The sequence below is a fragment of the Sinocyclocheilus anshuiensis genome, unplaced genomic scaffold (assembly GCF_001515605.1).
Source record: "Sinocyclocheilus anshuiensis isolate Anshui unplaced genomic scaffold, SAMN03320099.WGS_v1.1 scaffold1079, whole genome shotgun sequence".
Lineage (NCBI taxonomy): Eukaryota > Metazoa > Chordata > Actinopteri > Cypriniformes > Cyprinidae > Sinocyclocheilus > Sinocyclocheilus anshuiensis.
In genome coordinates, this window is record NW_015548207.1 from 1561920 (window position 1) to 1581791 (window position 19872).

At 35.3% G+C, this 19872-nt stretch overlaps 3 protein-coding genes across 3 annotated transcripts in view; 1 reads left to right on the forward strand and 2 right to left on the reverse strand.

Moving 5' to 3' along the window:
* Positions 1-1327: 1327 nt before the first annotated feature.
* On the forward strand, positions 1328-8301 carry LOC107653573 (uncharacterized). The gene is made up of 5 exons (XM_016440311.1): positions 1328-1377; positions 6038-6102; positions 6322-6911; positions 7323-7464; positions 7717-8301. The coding sequence occupies exons 3-5, from the start codon at positions 6570-6572 to the stop codon at positions 8091-8093; spliced, it is 861 nt and encodes a 286-aa protein (XP_016295797.1). The 5' UTR covers positions 1328-1377; positions 6038-6102; positions 6322-6569; the 3' UTR covers positions 8094-8301.
* A 720-nt stretch (positions 8302-9021) lies between these two features.
* LOC107653540 (uncharacterized) lies at positions 9022-10362 on the reverse strand. The gene is made up of 2 exons (XM_016440285.1): positions 9892-10362; positions 9022-9189 (listed from the first exon to the last, which is right to left on the reverse strand). The coding sequence occupies exons 1-2, from the start codon at positions 10360-10362 to the stop codon at positions 9022-9024; spliced, it is 639 nt and encodes a 212-aa protein (XP_016295771.1).
* A 256-nt stretch (positions 10363-10618) lies between these two features.
* The window catches only part of LOC107653541 (low-density lipoprotein receptor-related protein 1B-like), a 302414-nt gene continuing 293160 nt past the window's right edge, over positions 10619-19872 (reverse strand). Inside the window, exons 84-89 of the mRNA XM_016440286.1 lie at positions 17039-17265; positions 14305-14381; positions 13449-13539; positions 13118-13268; positions 11892-11999; positions 10619-11805 (exon numbers count right to left, since the gene is read on the reverse strand). Of these exons, the coding sequence (XP_016295772.1) occupies positions 11662-11805; positions 11892-11999; positions 13118-13268; positions 13449-13539; positions 14305-14381; positions 17039-17265 (798 nt within the window). The 3' untranslated portion in view covers positions 10619-11661. The remainder of the gene's footprint in view (positions 11806-11891; positions 12000-13117; positions 13269-13448; positions 13540-14304; positions 14382-17038; positions 17266-19872) is intronic.

Here is a 19872-nt window from a genome sequence, read left to right on the forward strand (position 1 = left end):
GTTTGTTCTTTCTTACTTCTTTGCCTCTGCAGTGCTGGAAATTATTCTAAATATCTTATTTTTTGTTTTGCAGAAGAACGAAAGTCTTGCTGGTTTGGAATGACATGAAGATGAGTAAATGCTGATCTATCCCTTTAAATTATTTATAATGAATACATATATAATAATCGGGGAAGGAAATCCTTTTTCCCTCTAACATTTTGGGAGGAAGAGTGAACAAATAATATCTATTACATTATGGCATTAAGAAAACAGGAAAAGCTCATAGTACATGATATTTAACCGTGATTGATGAATATATTGGCATATCAAATCCCGTAGCTCTGTCTCATTTGGCATCTCTGCAGTAGGTTTACACCATGACCTTGAGCTCCTGATCAAAAACATAAACTCCCTTCCAGTCTGTCATGGCACAAGCAATATAATCACCATCAAGTAACAACATGAAGATCCACATTAAAGATGGCATCAGACAATGTGCTAAAGCTTTAGGCCAGTTCTGCCAAGCATCATCATTCTCTCTTTGAGAGCAATGAATCCAATCATGTTTGAAAGGTCTTAAAACAAGATACATTAAATAAAAAATAAAAAATAAAAAAGGAGGACCAACAAAAACAGATAATGTTAGCCATGCATTCATATCATGTCTGCATACAAAAACTTTTATCATCAAGTTTTTGTATGTTTTTATTAATCAACTCCTCAAATCCAATTAACAAAAGACTAATTGGGAAAGAGCTGAAAACAGCCCTTTGTCGTAGAAAGTTGTGTTTGCTTGACAAGCAATGCCAGCTTCTGAAGGAAGTTGATGCTATTTTGACTACTTCTCGCTATTATACAATACAATACAATTTTATTTATATAGCACAGTTTAAAAACAACCGGAGTTGACCAAAGTGCTTTACAACACTATACCAACAATAGGCAAATTGCAAAATTACACATTAAATATACACAGAATATACACAAGCTGTAAAATGTGTGGCGTTCCTGAGAACAAAGTCAAAGACACGACATTCAAATTTATTGAGATGCACCTGTAGTTCTGGGTACAAATATATGCTCCAAATTTGACAAGTACATATTTTTGCAAAGTACATTCTATAATAAAGGAATAAACATTTATCTGACATACAGTTGCAAGCAAAATTTTGTATATTTCTGCATTGTTTTTTTTAGTCTGTATTGTGAATGATTACACAATAGCTTAAATAATAATAAAAACAATTTGAAAAGTTAATAAGATTGTGTTTGTCTGTTTATTTCTTTATTTTTATAGTTAATTACTTACTCGTTTGGCTTGCCTGTTGCAATGTGGTGTGCATCGTTCTGCTTCTGCAGTTTTGATTTCTATGCTGTTGAATGTTTGATGATCGCGTAAGTTTAAACCAATGCTTCTTTGCTTGTTTTTGGATCCAGATTCTGTACCCCCGCCACACACACCACTGTATAATAGTGAAAACATTTACTGAAAATTCAGTCAATGGCAGGGAAATAGTTAAAAGCAGAAATGTAAAGCTTATGATACTATAAAAGCGCTTACATTGATTTTCATGTCTAAACTTCTGTATTATTTCACACACTTCACAGACATAGAGTTTGGCCACATCAGTGATCAAATCTCACTACTAGCATCTTACTGCAAGTGTGCTAGACTGGCCATGCATGAGAAAAGTTTGTGCTGTACTCACAGTGCAATAAACCACACGTCCTGTTATTGCATATGGATAAGACTTGTTCACACAGAAATGGCCAAAAACTATATGCCCAATTGTGAAAGTTTTGCATATCACTGTATCACTGACACAATATTGAGTGGCTTACTTGTTTATAACACACTGGTATTTGACTGTCACTGTCTCTGTTTCTGGTTGTAGATCAGGTGATGTCCTTGTGTCAGTCCACTTATAGTAATCATTGTTTTGTTTTGTTTTTCGTCAGTTTGATTTTCACCTTTTGTAGCAGTCGTACATTTTCACACCAAGTACTGGAAGGCAGAAGGCAACAGTCAGACCATAACTAGACCATGAAAACTCTGGTGCTGCTTGTGTGGTGGTAAAAATTGATTGATTGATATTTCTATTAAAAAATGTACTACATTTTAGTTCAATAATGTTTTTTTATATTTATATTTTATATTTTTAGGGGATTTACGGTACTAAATTATATTTATTGAATAGTTATGATCTATTTATTACCTCATAACCACTTTAGCATATACCTGAAAATTAAATTTCCAATTAAAATGATGTAAAACTTGAATGCTTTGGAGCACAGACTTAAGTTTGGTATTTTTAAACACTTGCCAGATTATTGCTTAAGTGAACAAAAAAAAAAAAAAGTTAAAAAAAACTTAAAAAAAAAAGGTTATAGCAGTTTAAGTTAATTATTGTGAAAAATGCACAAACAAAATATTATCTTTACATTTTATATGAAATATATATTTTTCAATCATGTTTTACTTGAAAACTTTGACAAAATCAATGCCATGAATCTAAAAATTTGTGTTCCAAATTTAAGGTTGATGTCTTAAAAAAATTGATTTCAGCGAGATTTTGTCTGGCCCCAGTACCAAACATTTCTATTAGATGAAATGTGCTTCCCATTCATTTCCTTTTTGTGGTTAATTTATAAAATAAAACAATACAAGAATAAGTATAAAAATAGTCCAGGAAACTCCTGAATTGTCCTGAATTTCTTGTGCTCTAATGCCATGCGATAGCTTTGCCTGAGGAAGACATATGTTGTTTTTAAATTGTTACTCTTCATGTCATGTCTCATTCAAAGAGATACATCCAAACTTTTTAAGGTCACAAAACACACACAATCAGATGCCATTTGATGTCAAAACTGTCACGTCCTGTCATTAGGTCAGCGGTGTGCTTTGAAATTTGGAAATTTATATTCATGCATAGTCGCGCTACCACACGTGCATGTACAAAAACAAACTATTTCGAGTATTACAAACTTTCTTTTTCACAGAGATGAACTTTATCCTCAGTTCAATGAGGATCAGTCACTTTCAAAAATACCTACAAAATCTGTCCTGATTGAAAGAAAACAAGCTGACAAAAAGATTGAATCCAATATAACAAGAGATTTATAAGATTTATATATATATATATAAATCACGATGTGGTGTGCATTTATATTTATATAAATCACAAGCCACAAGTGTGACTTTGTTGCATTTAATAAAAGCATTTTATAAAATAAAACAATACAAGAATACAAGAATAAGTATAAAAATAGTCCAGGAAACTGCTGAATTGTCCTGAATTTCTTGTGCTCTAATGCCATGCGATAGCTTTGCCTGAGGAAGACATATGTTGTTTTTAAATTGTTACTCTTCATGTCATGTCTCATTCAAAGAGATACATCCAAACTTTTTAAGGTCACAAAACACACACAATCAGATGCCATTTGATGTCAAAACTGTCACGTCCTGTCATTAGGTCAGCGGTGTGCTTTGAAATTTGGAAATTTATATTCATGCATAGTCGCGCTACCACACGTGCATGTACAAAAACAAACTATTTCGAGTATTACAAACTTTCTTTTTCACAGAGATGAACTTTATCCTCAGTTCAATGAGGATCAGTCACTTTCAAAAATACCTACAAAATCTGTCCTGATTGAAAGAAAACAAGCTGACAAAAAGATTGAATCCAATATAACAAGAGATTTATAAGATTTATATATATATATATAAATCACGATGTGGTGTGCATTTATATTTATATAAATCACAAGCCACAAGTGTGACTTTGTTGCATTTAATAAAAGCATTTCAAAACAAACTTTCAGGTTAAACATTAAAGCACATGCACTAGTGTGCTAAACAGTGCATTTTTCAGTGCATAAGCTTAGTTTAATGAGGCCTATGATCAATCCTTTTCAAAAAAATAAAGAAATATATATATAATCCAATATTTGGTGATAATATAGCATAACAAGCGATTTACAAGCAATCTTTAAAGGCTGGTCATTTTTGACCAGGAACACCAAAGGTGCTACAGGGTTTTCAACACAAAGGTCAAGAAGACAAACCTTGGTTTGACAACCTTAACTGGAAGTATAATTAAAAAGTTATGTTCAGTCAAGCATTTAAAAAGTAGGAATGATTTAATACAATCCATTTATCCATTAATGCTTCCATCCATCCATAATGTACTCTTCAATCAATTTCTTCTTTTCAAATAAAGTTGTGTAAGAACAAAAGTTTCAAAATCAAATTATTTCTAAACACCAAAGCAATATATGTCTGCTGGTTATAAAAACATTTAGCCATCAAGAAGTTATAGCAAGCAAGAAAGCAAGAAAGAAAGAAAGAAAGAAAGAACTTTGACTTTTTCCTCACATTATGTGAGAACAAAAGGCATAATTCACTCAAAAGACATACAGGTTTGGAATGACTTGATGATGATTAAATAACAGATTTGTCATTTTTGGGTGAACCATCCCTTTCAACATTCTAGGGTGAACTACATCCCTTTTAAAAATGCACTTTCAGATAATGGAATAAATTAATACATAAATAAATCAGTCCATTTTAGAAACAACACAACATACAAAATATATGAGTCTTTTTGTTGATGTTCTATCCAAGTACATTATGTAAATCACTTAAAAAAAAATACTGTACAACTCCATTACATTACAACACATTGTTATCTGATCAAGGAACACATTTTAAAGGGGGAAATAGAGAATTTACAGATGCATTTAACGCCATGCATCCACATCTGAAAGCCCAACTAGCTGAGTATCAGATCAAATTTTCCTTTAATCCACCTCATGCACTACATTTTGGAGGCTCTTGGTAGAGGGAGATTCGGTCCATTAAAACTGCCCTAAATGTTACTTTGAATTCACAAACCGTAACAGAAGTTGTTTTGACTACAGTTCTTGTAGAAATAGAGGGCATTTTGAATTCCAAACCGTTGGGGTATGTGTCTACTGATGAAGCCGACCCTGACCCTGTCACCCCAAACCTCCTCCTTATGGGGCAGCGAGACCCTTCGCTCCCGCAGGCCATCTATCATGAGTGTGATATACTTACCAACGATGATGGAGGAAATGCCAAGTGCTTGCTGATATGTTTTGGTCTCAGTTCATAAGGACTATATGTGCCAACTTTAGAAACCAGGTCAAAATGGCAAACAGACACTGATGCACTCCAGTTAGATGCCGTGGTTTTAGTGGTGGACCCCCAGCTAAAGAGAGCACTTTGGCCTGTAGGTCATATCATTAAGATAATTCCTGGTAAAGATGGAAGAATACGTATGGCAGAAGTAAGAGTGAAAGACAGAACATATCTTCGACCAGTTCGTCGTTTGATACAACATCCTGCAGTCCCTAATGGTAATACTTAGTTACTTACTTACAACCCAGTTAGGTTGCACAGGTAGTCCAGCTCTTCCAGGATGGCACATCCATATGAGCCCTCGCAAGGAGGTTTGGTGTGACTCCCAGCACAATCTCAAGAGCATGGAAGAGATACCAGGAGATGGGCCATTACACAAGCAGAGCTGGACAGGCTAATGGTAATACTTAGTTACTTACTTACAACCCAGTCAGGTTGCGCAGGTAGTCCAGCTCTTCCAGGATGGCACATCCATATGAGCCCTCGCAAGGAGGTTTGGTGTGACTCCAGTACAATCTCAAGAGCATGGAAGAGATACCAGGAGATGGGCCATTACACAAGCAGAGCTGGACAGGACCATAGAAAAGCAACAACCCAGCAGCAGGACCAGCATCTGCTCCTTTGTGAAAGGAGGCACTGTTAGAGCCCTCAAAAATTACCTTCAGCAGGCTACTGGTGTGCATGTGTCTGACTAAACTGTCAGAAACAGATTCTAGGAGGGTGGCATAAGAATCTTGACACCCTGACCTGTGCTCACAGCCCAGCACTGTGCAGCTCGATTTAAAAAAAAAAAAATGTGATTTGTTGTGGCTCTTTCTCTCTCTCTCTCGCTCGCTCTGAGAATGCAAGTTGTTTCTGAGAAAAGCAGTTTTCTTTCCTGTTTTTGCACAGCCACCTTCAAGTGCAGATGTAGAACGACGCACACCACATTGCAACAGACGAGACAAGCCAAAAGAGTAATTCATTAACTTATATATATGTATAAAATGCAGATATATACCTAATTCCAAAGTGTTCACAAACTTTTTTTTCCCGTTTATAATTTTTTTATACAATAGGTACTTTTCTAAAATATGGACTTTTCAAATAGACTTTCTGGAGCATATATTTGTACCCCAGAACTATATTATTCAACTACTGATGTAGATAAATTATATTCTTCTTCGTTTAAGCAGATCTTCCCACCATTTAAAGATCTCATGGATTGGACTCCAGACATTTCCACAGACCATAAGAGAGAGAAGCAGTCAAAAATATCATCAAACATCCTTCAGAATCTGGCATTGCTTGTCAATCTAACGCATGTTTTTCTACAAAAAACTCCTGTTTTCAGCTCTTTCCTAACGAGTCTTTCGTTAATTGGATTTGAGGAGTTGATGGATCTAAAAGTTTTTGTATGCCCATGCAGACATGATCTGAATACATGGCTAACAGCATCTATTTTTGTTTGTCCTCCTTTTTTATTTTTGCTTTAATGTATCTTATTCTAAGACCTTTTAAACATGATTGGTTTCATTGTTCTCAAAGAGAGAATGATACTCGGCAGAACTGGCCTAAAGCTTTAGCACATTGTCTGATGCCATCTTTAATGTGGGTCATCATCTTGTTACTTGATGGTGATTATATTGCTTGTGCCATGACAGACTGGAAGGGAGTTTATGTGTTTGATGTTGAGCTCAACAGGTCGTGGTGTAAACCCAATGGTGACATGCGAAATGAGGCAGAGCTCCGAGATTTGAATCGCCAGTATATTCATAAATCACAGGTAAATATCATGTACTATGAGTTATTCCTGTTTTCTTAATGTCATAATGTAATAGATTTTTTTTTTCTCTTTTTCTCCCAAAATGTTAGAGGGAAAAAGAATAGTTTCTTTCCCGTTCTTACATATGTATTTCTTCTAAATCATTTGAAGGGATAGTTCACCCAAAATGACAGTTTATCATCATTTACTCATCTTCATGTTATTCCAAACCTGCATGACTTTCATTCTTCTGCGAAACACAAAAGAATATATTTTGAATAATTTTGGGAACCACTGGAGTCGATTGACTTCCATTGTATGGGAAAAAAATTAAAATAAAAAAAATATTTTATGTTACACAGAAGAAAGTAAGTCAATAGCATTTATTTTTTTTATCAAATTTTTTTTTTCTTTATGTATTGGTTCTTTCAGCTTACAGGTTACTTCATAAGCCTAATCTTAAGTGTATTAACAATAACCTTAAAGGTTATTTATGACTGCCACATAAGTGGGAAATGTGACTTCTGCCCAAAATACTGCAGACAAACAGCAGGGACACAAACTGAGGAACAAGGTAGGATACATTTTCAAGAACAGAGTGGAGAATTAAACTCTGTAACTCTTTGTTATTTTGCCTCATACTTCCAGCACTGCAGAGCCATAGAATTTTTTTTTTTTTTTTTCTGGGTTAAACCAGACCCGAATGCATTATGAGGTATATTACAAATGTAAGGCTTAAATATAATGAACTGGAAATGACTGCAAATGAGTATGTTGTATTCAATGTGGTTTTGATATTTACAGTTTTCCTGTGTATGTCCAATAGGTTCTGCTACAATGGGACAGGAACTGCAAGTGTCAGGGAGTTTTGCTACAACGGGACAGCAAGAGTCATGGAGTTCTGCCTCAATGAGACATAAACAAGAAGGGGCAGAGGGTTTTGCTGCAGCGCCATGGCAATTAGACAGTTCTGATACAGTGCGACAAGAAAAGAAAGGGTTAGGGAGATCTGCTCTAGCAGGACATGGACAACAAAGGTCAGGGAGTTCTGCTCCAATGGGTTCTACTACAATAAAACCGGAATGGCAAAAGCTACTGCCATTGCCACTCCAGGGGCACCATCAAATAAGCGACTTGCAAATGAGCAATGTGCACATATCTAAAAGCAAGTCTCTTTTTAAAGGGGAAAATACCTTTTTGTGAAATGATTTGCTTGGAATAGTCTGTTTCTGTAAAGCATGTTTCAATGGAGAAAAAAAAAAGGTTTAGCTACTGGCACTGTCTTGTTTGCTTAAGAGGACTTAAGCAAACTTTAGACAGGGCCGGTTCTAGACATTTGGAGGCCCAAGGCAAAATTCACGTTGGAGCGCCCCCACCCACAATAAAAACACTTGAAACAATTATGATTCCTAACCTTTGTATTTATATTGTATTTATTTCATTTTAAATTTAGCATATTTTTACTTATAAAAAAAAAGTTTCAACTGAGGGTGCATTTTTACTCTGTGAGAAAACAGACATATGGCATGAGAGTGTGAGAACAGTGTCAATTGCATGAGATTTGCCAGCCTTGTGGCTTAACAATGATCGGGTGTTTTTCTCCCAACTGTATGAATGAGTCGCTACTGGAGAGTGTAGCTTCATGCGAAAGCACATCTGACTCGTACCGTGGCTAAATGCCACTATGCAAATATATACAGACAAAAACTTTAGACATTCCTTGATTGAAGGGACTATTATACAGATTTGCGCTGCATAAAAATCTTACTGCTTTCTCTACTAGCTTGTGTAAAATGTCTATTTTCACCTAAAACGTGTTTTCATGCAAGCAAACCATGACTGTATAAGTGAACAACTGAACATGAACTTGTAGAAACCTAATAACATCCATAATGTTTTACTTTTCAAAGGTGGCATGCATTGTCATTTGCATTTGGCAGTAAGTGTGCAGCACTGGGCACAGAGCACACGAGAAAAGCTTTTTCTGCACCTAATGGCAGTAAACCACACATCTTGTTATTGTGAAGAAACAAGACAACATGCATCACAGCAGAAATTAATGTTGCTCCTTTGTGAAAGTCTAACTTGTGAAAGTCTCCATTAATGACAGTTTATAACTGTAACGTTGTATTCAGACAGACGGATGCTGTACATCCGCTTCTGAGCTGCTGAGAGATGTTTGTTGTGTTGGTTCATCCCGTTTATCCAGTTGCTCCAAAGTTCTGTTCTTACAGTCTCTATAAATGATGGCAGTCATGATGGAAATACAGAGGACTGACAGTACAGCTAAAGCTGAAAGCTTTAATAACAAATAAGAAAAGATTATTATGGTGATAAAACAGAATAACAGTATTCATATTCTTCAAACATGCCTTCTTTTCCCACATAATTCTGCAGTTATTAGATTTAATGTACAACCTACATTCAAACTGTTTCACAGATCATTTCAACTTTAGGTTTTATAAAATTGCCAATTTTAAAGAAATGTAACAATCAAAGACTTGCATTACCTTGTCAGAATGTTGTTTATCATGATCATTGCATACTGAACTGTTATCGGTCCTCTTTCTTGTGTTATTTGCATACTGAATTCTGTTCTGTTTTTTTCTTACATTTAGTGCCATTAGACTACATTGCACAAATTACATTAAACTACAAAAGTTATATTAACATTAGTTTAATGCCTCGCAATTGCTGGTATTTCCTTCAGAAAAATCTTTCATCCTCATGCAAAATCACCCAATAGATTCCTACTGAATTGACTGCATTTAGCACGCAAAAAATCGCTGAACAATAGTAAATATGATTGCAGCATTAGTGATTTGAAGTGCTTTTGTTAATGCTAAGTGGTAAAAATCAAAGTAAAGTATAACACTGAGTAATATTAATCAACGATATGTCATTAATGTAGAATTCAGCTGATGTGTGATCTCATCAGTGTCGTAGAATCATTTTTAAGGAAGGTCCTATTTAATAAACCGTGTAAACACGGTAGACTCACCCTCGAGTAGAAAGAGATTTTTTCGGTCAGTTCCAGCAGTTCTGTTCCGTTCACTCCAGCGTGATTCATTCCGGTGGGTTTGCACCATTTAATCTGGAGCTCTTCATCCAAGACGTAATCTCCTTCCCAGTGTGCCATGCCACACGCAACATATTCACCCTCAAACAGCAACAGAAACATCCACAATGAAGGCAGAATCAGACTCAATAAAATAAGCTCTGTGACATTCTGCGATTTACGTCTGCAAGGCTTTCTCATGAACATCATCACAGTCAGAGCCAGAAGAGCAGGTCCAAGAAAGATGAAGCTGATCAGTACTGCGTTAAGGCCTGGGGTACATGGGCACGAAAATCCCTGATCCATTAACAATTCCAGTCCGATTAATACAACGGTAAATGGCAACGTGCCAAATCCTGGAGTTTTTCTGAGCTGTTTTTCCAGGTTGTTCGCAAATTGGTCTGGTAACGACATCTTCACCAATGCAATTCGGTCACTTTGATGAGGCTTTGCACACCTTCTGTTGTAAGGCAATGTCCTCCGTTTTTCCTGAAATGGAAATTATAGTGGATCAAACCTGTTAAACAAGGAAGAAAATGAAAATAATTCTACAGGCAACATGAATAAGCCATTGTTCTTATAGGTATGCAAATAAGTGTACATTTCAATAACAACTAAGCGCATTGAAAATGACAAGAAAACACATTTTATTTCATAGTTCTTGGTCCAAAATCACATTAGGTGTATCTGTATGTATTTAAATAATAAATGTCCTACATTTCCCCTTATTCAACAGCAACCTGTACGATTGCACTGCAATATCAAGCTAGTTTATTTTGTAATTAAAAACACTTCAACCCAAAGTGAAGACGGACCAGTAAACTGTGTACATTGTTTTGTATAAAAGTTCTACATTTAATACATTTCCAGAAAATACAAGCAAACCGGACGTACAAATCAACTATAAAATTATAAAACTTTTTTCCTTGTCCTCTAGTTGTGTACATTTGCACAGAGAATGTGTTTTTTTTTCATCAAACATGGCATTACAAGAGTCCCGCGCGTGTCGTTTCACAACCAGTGAATGAAAGTGAGGCTATGTGACATAAAATCCGTTTTCAGTCCTTTTCAGTGCTGAAAGACATTTTGCGATATGAAAATGAAATAACATGGTTTCAAGTTGTACAGTTGCAAAAACCATCATGGATTGGTTTCACTTTCGGTTTTGACTGCATATTTGAAGCGCCTGGAAACACCGGTCAACTTAAAGATAAACATATGCGAGAAACATCAATGAGAGATATCAAAAATAAAATCTGTGATGAGCATATGATGCATTTATTAAATAAGTGTCTCTTTTTTTCTAATACTGCTAAATGTAAGAGGCAACTTGGGAATATCTAGGCATTGGCAATCCTTTCACCAACAGGAAAACATATACATAGTGTGTAGGTAAATAAACCTATATAAAATTCTCTTTAAATGTATATAAAGCCTTTTGAGATTGAGCAGCTTTGTCCGTTTCTTTTTTTTTCATATTTGTGTAGTGCATTTACAAAGTCACAAAGCAAAGAAAAACACTGCATTTGTCATTTATAAAAGGACATTTTGGTTGCAACAGAAAGAAACTGTTAAAACGAAAACCAGCACGTATATGTGGGACGCAAAGTGAGATGATTTAACCTGACTGGACATAAAAAGTTGATTTTTTTCATATATTTTATACAGCTCTTTATAAAAAACAAAAACGAAGCAGGCTGTGGAAAAGCTAGGTTATGCCGCCGTTTCTCGAATCGTCGTTTCCAGCCTCTTTGGGAGTAAATGGCGTCTCGTGTCGAGGTTGATGACTGGCTTTCGACAGTGCTGTCCGTCATGGTACGTCATCTTTGAGTAGATGGAGTCTGAATAGTTCATGGCCTGGAAACATACAATGATGATATAGTTGGGTTTATACTTTCTTAATGAACGTAAAATGCTTCATTTTAATGAGTTCTTGAATCCACCTGTCCTGGAATGAGCTCCTTTGGAACGTTCTGGATGGGTAAAGTGTGTGCAGTCAGTGGGCGCGCGGGGGGCAAATTGCGCGGGTCGCTTGACTTCACACACCAGCCCTGAAAAACAACAGCATTTAACTGGGATGCACTAAAACCGTTGAAAACATTGTATATATGAACAAACTTGCAGATTAAAATCATAAATTAGACTAAATCATTTGGGCAAATTCTGGTTGGAGCCCAAATTACATATAAAGCAAGAGTTTAAAACTAAAATTGCTACTCTGGAATACTCTTCTAGTTCTGCGAACTCAATTGATTTGAGGCAAAGAAATCGGTCCCATAAAGACTAAATATGACCCAGGACCACAAAACCAGTCATAAGGGTCAATTTGTCGAAATTGAGATTTATGCATCAGCTGAAAGCTGCATGCATATTTGGATGAGATACAACTATTTGAAAATCTGAGGGTGCAAAAAAATCAAAATATTGAGAAAATCGCCATTAAAGTTGTCCAAATGAAGTTCTTAGCAATGCATATTACTAATCAAAAATTAAGTTTTGATATATTTACAGTAGGAAATGTACAACATTTCTTCATGGAACATGATCTTTACTTAATGTCCTAATGATTTTTGGCACAACAGAAAAATCAATAATTTTGACCCATACAATGTATTTTTGGCTACTGCTACAAATATACCCCAGCGACTTAAGACTAGTTTTGTGGTCCAGGGTCACAAATGTCCTTGTGGGACTTTGGCTAAATAAAAGAGAACAAAAGAAATATTCAGTTTTACTAAACCAAGCAAAACAAACCAGTTTAGAATTTAGATCTTATGGAATTTTTTAGTACAATTTTGGATACTGAATCTGACATATTTTACAGTCATGATTTGTTATGCTTTATTATTTGAATTGTTTGAATGTGGAAAAATTCATTCATGTATCCAGAGCTATTATTGTTACTAAAACTAAATTAAGACCTAAACTAAAAAAAAAAAGTTTAAGGCAACATTTTACATTTTCGGATAAAACTGAAGTAGTAAAATAACTAAAACTAAAAACGTTAGCAATTTTTCACAACTTTTCTGTTGCTTAGTCACATTGGACTAGTTGTCTGCAGGTCATTTGTTTTTAATAGACCTTGTTCATGAAACACCAGCAGAATGAATTTATAAAAGAAAAATTCCAGAAAGTTGTTCAGAACTTACAATTCCTACTCATTTAGTACCTTATGAGGGTCAAGGGTGAAGCTGGGGTGAAGAAAGCTTCCCACGTCTACGTGATTGTCATTATCAACTTCGTACATGTTATAGGACGGATTCCCGATCTCCACGTTCAAGCTACCATTGGCCATAGGCTGCCGCTGAACCTGTTTACCTCTGTGAAGGAGTAATGCATATTATCTTTGTTTAGTTTTCACAGGGACATTTAGCACACAAGCTAAATGCTGAAGCACAGATGGTTTACAAGATTTTCTACAGCAATATCAATAAATCAGATGTGTAATGTTCTGATTAGACATCTAATACAGCTAATTACAGATTTGCTTATATATTTACCTTCGACATCTTTTGCAAATAAGGAGTCCCACTGCAACAGCGGTGATAATGCATACAAGAAGAACTAGAGGCACTATTATGGCAATACTTCCTGAAAAATAAATAAATAAATAAGCTATATGTACTTTATAGTGTTTCAATCACACTGTATTTACATAAAGTAATATGAATGCTTTATGTAAGGGTGTGGGGGGGGGTTGAAAACTTTTGAACAGAATGAAGATGTGTACATTTTTAAATTGAGTACTGCCCTTCAGAAGCTACAGAATATACTGACATTTTTCCAGAAGACAAAATAAGTACAATTTACCAGGATCTTTCAATTCAAAAAGTTTTCACACCCTTGACGCTAACTGCTAACCTCTCTTAGCTAACACGGCTAAAATGTCAATGCTTCTCTGCAAAAATGAAACGAATGAACTGCCTAGAACTGCTTGACTGACGACTAGGGGAAAACGTTTGTCTCTACCAACTCGGACAGAAGGGAAGAGTAGAGTAGTTGCATTTTCTCTCCTGACTAACTGACGTAAAATTACAGAATTATAACACTTTCGAGATACCTTGTTTTGGCTAAATTCTAACACCGAATTACAATTATCCTGCTTAAATAAGGCAATCCCAGAATGCATTACAATGACCATAAAAAATGGTGAACTAGGGTAGTGTTCAAATAAAATAATTCAATATGAGAACGATCTAATTCAAAACAGAACTTTTTACCCATCATTTATGTGCATTACAATCATTTTTTGGTACTTTTATGCCATTAGCAACATGTGCTAACACCAAACTCCATTGAAATCAATTGTGATTGTGAAGTTTTTGGGAAACGTGTGTGTGTGTTTGTGACACTCACTCCCGCTGACATTTTCTGAACGGTTGGTCTTGGTTGCAGGTCTTTCGCACTGTGTTCCTGACCAGTTTGCAGAACACCTGTGAACAGAGAAGCAGAAACAAATATCACAGCTGGTGAAATTTACAATGCATTAACTTCTTCAAATCAACATATGATTAGATTTATATAAAATAATAACAGTTTTAATTTACCTCAATAATTAGTTTTTTCACTCTGGGTTTCCTTTATTCATTATTATGGTATCATTTGTTTTTATTGATTTTTTTTGTTTTGACAAGCATGGAAACAAATGTTAATAATAAACGCAGGATAAATCACAGGAGGAGGTATAAAACCCAGCCCAAGGGATGCATTACTCTAACTTGAGACACATGCAAAGTGTGTGTTTGTGTGACACGGGGCTTCCTGGATCCAAACGGCATGCGTCCACAGCAGAAATCCACTGACGTGAGAGATTATGCACTTATGAGAGATGGTGGCGTGAATGAAACTGGTCGAAAACAATATTTAATCAAACTTCCTGTGGACAGGGATTATGTTTCCTGCAGGAGGGATGCACATGGATGCACTGCTGTCTGAAGAAGGTGACAGAAGATCCAGAAGAAACACACCGAGGTGGAAATATATCCCGCTAGATACAATTCTGCTAGATAAAACTAAATACTTGAAAATGTCTGAGGTACTTTCCACGGATATGGTACGAAACAGGATTTAATTTTTTACCTTTTGATTTGTTACATCTATTTAGATACCTTACAAGGATTAGGAAACAGTATATATATACTGCCCACTTACAAAGAAATTAAGGGTCTGTAATTTGTATGGTAGGTTTATTTTAATGGACAGAGACAGAATACAGACCAAAAAATTCAGAAAAAACACATTATATAAAGGTTAGAATTATGCATAATTGATTTGCATTTCAGTGAGTGAAATAAGTATTTGATCCCCTACCACACAGCAAGAATTTTGGCTCCCACAGATGTGCCCATGTGGAACACAGATTAGTCCTGCCACTTTAAGAAGTTACTCCTAATGTCAGCTCGTTAGGTGTATAAGACATCTGTCCACACAATCTATATCTTCCATTCCAACCTCTTCCACCACCATGGGCGAGACCAAAGGGCTGTCAAAGGATGTCAGAGACACAAGGCTGGAATGGGCTACAAGACCATCAGCAAGAAGCTTGGTGAGAAGGAAACGCGAAATGAGAAAGGAGAGAAATGCTGACTATGAGCCCAAGAACACCATCCCTACAGTCAAGCACGGAGGTGGAAACATTATGCTTTGTGGTTGTTTTTCTGCTAAGGGTAGAGGACGACTTCACCTCATTGAGGGGCAAATGGACAGGGCCATGTACTGTAAAATCTTGGACGAGAACCTCAGCCAGAACACTGAAGATGGGTCATGGATGGGTCTTCCAGCATGACAATGACCCGAACATACCGCCAAGGCAACAAAGGAATGGCTCAAGAAGAAGCACAATAAGGTCATGGAGTGACCTAGCCAGTCTCCAGACCTCAATCCTATAGAAAATCTGTGGAGGGAACTGAAACTTCGAGTTGCCAAACGACAGCCAAGAAACCTTAAGGATTTAGAGAGGATCTGTAAAGAGGAGTGAATCAAAATCCCTCCTGAGATCCCTCCTTACCTCAGTGCTTGCCAACAAGGGTTTCTGCACCAAGTACTAAGTCATGTTTTGCTTGGGGATCAAATACTTATTTCACTCACTGAAATGCAAATCAATTTCTAACCTTTATATAATGTTTATTTTTTATTTTTGGTTGGTATTCTTTCTCTATTCGTGAACATAATCCTAAAATAAAAAATTACATTTCTTTGTAAGTGGGCAAACTTACAAGATCAGCAGGGGATCAAATAAATATTTCTCCCACTGTATATAAATTATTAGGTATATAAAATATATGAAACATTATAACATTTTCATATACTAAAACATAAATAAAATAATAAAACAGTTTAAAACAATAATGTTGTAGTGATATATATATATATATATATGATTTTTATTTTTTTTTATAATCATTAATGCCAAGACTTTATAAACTACTGACATTTTTCTATGTTTAAATATAGCAGGTTTTCATGCTGGGTCAATTTTATGTTATATATTAGTTTAGCAAACATATGTAATAGGGTTCAAAACAAACAAAAATAAATACATACATAAATAGTTATTCCTTGTTTATTTATTTATTTATGCAGAAAAAAAAAAAAACCTTGGCACACCAGTGTACCATATTCGTGAAAAGTGCCCTGCATGTTTAAACATAAGCAAAGAGAAAAAAGGCAGAAAAATGCACGTCAAATACGGAACATCAAAATGGAAAGACAACGAATAGAGGAAATTATGAATACTGCAACAAAAGAAGATGATAAATAATGGATACTAGAAGAGCAATCAAAGACACATCGTCCTCAGCATATGCAGAACTATAACCACTAACACTTATTAAAAAATTCCAGTCATGGAAAGCATACAAATGAAACAAACGCACACCTACAGCATGGTGCGGAGAAATGGCGGCGTGTGTCCGGAAAACCGGAGTGCAATGCGAAATGTGAAACGTGCTCTTGGAAGCTGTGCGAGTTGGTTTGCGATGTTTGTGCGTGTTCATTCCACGAACAGGCCAGACGCATGCTGACCGCGGCAGATGGGATTGTGGGAATGTTCTGGAATGTTTTGTAAATTTGATGAACCAGGAAGACCTACTTGCAGCGAGGTTTGTTATAGGCGGTGAGGGAACAAACGCCCTGGTTCTGACAGTAGTGATCGCACGGGTTAGCTCTCTCGTCACACCTCGGGCTTTTAAACTCGGACGGGCAACTGAGAACGCAACCAGACCAAAGGAGAGTCGTGAGGACAACACAACAGAAAGAAGGCCTGAAATACACACACCCACACCCACACAGCAAACAGCAGTAGGCTATCATGCCCTTCTCTATAAGACTGGGTGATGTGAACATGAAAATTAATTATGAACATTGTTCAGCCTTTTCACAAACATTAGGGTGAATTTCATGAAACCTGTTAAAGGGGTCATATCATGCGATTTCAATTTTTCCTTTCTCTTTGGAGTGTTACAAGCTCTTGGTGCATAAAGACGATCTGTAAAGTTGCAACGACTAAAGTCTCAAATCCAAACAGGTATTCTTTATAAAAGTTAAGAGTCAACCACGCCTACCTAAAACGGCTCGTTCTAACACGCCCCCACATGTCTATGTCACGATGTGTTATTTTTAGCAACATCATATGACCCCTTTAAGAACATGCCTGGGTAACATTTCACATACTGTATGAAACACTATCCTGCATAAAGCAAATGAATCCTGCTTTCAGGACTATTCAAATATTTTGCTTTGTGATATTACTTTCATGTCAATTACTGCAATATAAACATTTTATTAAAAATAAATTAAATAATCTCATTCTCATTACCTTAATGCAAAATAAATATAATTTCATTACTATGAATGAACGAACAAATGATCAATCTAATTATCTTTATGCAAAAACTAAAATCATCTAACTTGCAAAATCATAATGCAGAATAAATACATTTCATTCTCATTAGAAGCAAACAAACACAAACAATAAATAAATAAAGCAAAAAAAAATTAAACTTATTTTCATGACCATAATGATAGATAGATAGATAGATAGATAGATAGACTCATTCAGATAGATAGATAGATAGATAGATAGATAGACTCATTCCAATTACAATAAACAAACTAATAAAGTAATCTAATTCTTCTTATTATAATGTAAAATAAATAAATGAATAAACAAACAAATATGATCATTATCATTACATAATACCAAGTAAATTAATAAATATAATTACCATAATGAAAAGCAATTTAATTCTTAGTACTGTAATGCAAAAACTGAACAAACAATAAAATAAAATACATAATTAATTTGCATTACATTGCAAAAAAAAAAAATCTAATTAAGTAAACAACATAAAATCTCATTATATTAATGGAAAAAAATTATCAGTACTGTAATATAAAAATAAATAAATTAATATAAAGTATTTTCATTAATACAAAAAAAAAAATCTCATTCTCATGAATGCAATGCAAAATGAATGAAAAATAAATGATCACTCATTATATTAATGCAAAAAACGATCATTACCATAATGCACAATAAATTAACAAACAGATAAATCATAAATAAAGAAATCTCAGTAACTAAAAATATAAAATAAACAAATAGTCTTATTCCCATTATCACAAGGCATTTTAATGAAAACTGAACGTTTTGGTTTTACACTGATGTCAATCACTACTAACAATAATGGGAAAAAAAAAAAAAAAAACTTTTGTTAAATGTTAGATGCTCCGATGCATTGCAGTAATGAGAATTTGGAGAGAAAGTCACATTGCAAAAAATCTAAAAAATTGTTGATCACCATATTATCAATTATTAGCTATTGTACTGCTATACAAAACAAATAAGCTTCTCTGGGCCACACAAAGCCGTCTGCACACAACACAACGCAAATCTGCAGATCTGAACTAAGTTTAAAGGGGTCATATGAAGTTGCAAAAAAGAACATTATTTTGTGTATTTGGTGTACTGAAATGTGTTTATGCGGTTTAAGGTTAAAAAAACACATTATTTTCCACATAAATAATGGGAAAAAAAAAAAAAAAAACTTTAGTTAAATGTTAGATGATCCGATGCATTGCAGTAATGAGAATTTGGAGAGAAAGTCACATTGCAAAAAATCTAAAAAATTGTTGATCACCATATTATCAATTATTAGCTATTGTACTGCTATACAAAACAAATAAGCTTCTCTGGGCCACACAAAGCCGTCTGCACACAACACAACGCAAATCTGCAGATCTGAACTAAGTTTAAAGGGGTCATATGAAGTTGCAAAAAAGAACATTATTTTGTGTATTTGGTGTACTGAAATGTGTTTATGCGGTTTAAGGTTAAAAAAACACATTATTTTCCACATACTGTACATTATTGTTTCTCTTCTATGCCCCGCCTTTCTGAAACGTGTTGATTTTTACAAAGCTCATTGGTCTGAAAAGCGAGGTGTACGTTGATTGGTCAGCTATCCAGTGTGTTGTGATTGGCCGAAATCCTCAAGCGTCAAGTGACGGAAATGTTACGCCCCTTACCATACTGTGAAGGAGCGACGAGACAAAAACATAAAAAAACCCATTATAAACGAGGCATTTGTTGCATCCAGTGGGAACATAATTACATATTATAATGACTTATACTGTCGTTTTACGCGTTGCTGTAACGAATTAGTCCACTGAAGGCGAGCGTAAGTGAGAACCCAATACATACACAAGGCAGAGAGACATGAGGCAAGGGAAGCATGATGCTAACAGCAGAAATCAAACTACAAAATAAAAGACACAAAAACAAAAACATGAAACAAAACCCAAACACCACATTACAGTTGCATCGTGCCGCGTAAACATAAAACCATGTCTGCATTTGTGAGACCATGTTGCATCTTGTCGGAGAAATGACAAACAACAAGAGCTACTCTACACTGCTCAAAA

Bases quoted from the DNA above. Each gene is read 5' to 3' on its own strand.
- LOC107653540 (XM_016440285.1), bottom strand. From the start codon at position 10,362: ATGTCGTTACCAGACCAATTTGCGAACAACCTGGAAAAACAGCTCAGA. The intron at 9,190-9,891 runs GTGAGTCTACCG...TTGTTATTAAAG, and splicing joins AAATCTCTTTCTACTCGAGG to CTTTCAGCTTTAGCTGTACT.
- LOC107653573 (XM_016440311.1), top strand. From the start codon at position 6,570: ATGGCTAACAGCATCTATTTTTGTTTGTCCTCCTTTTTTATTTTTGCT. The intron at 6,912-7,322 runs GTAAATATCATG...TGGTTCTTTCAG, and splicing joins AGTATATTCATAAATCACAG to CTTACAGGTTACTTCATAAG. The intron at 7,465-7,716 runs GTAGGATACATT...TATGTCCAATAG, and splicing joins GACACAAACTGAGGAACAAG to GTTCTGCTACAATGGGACAG.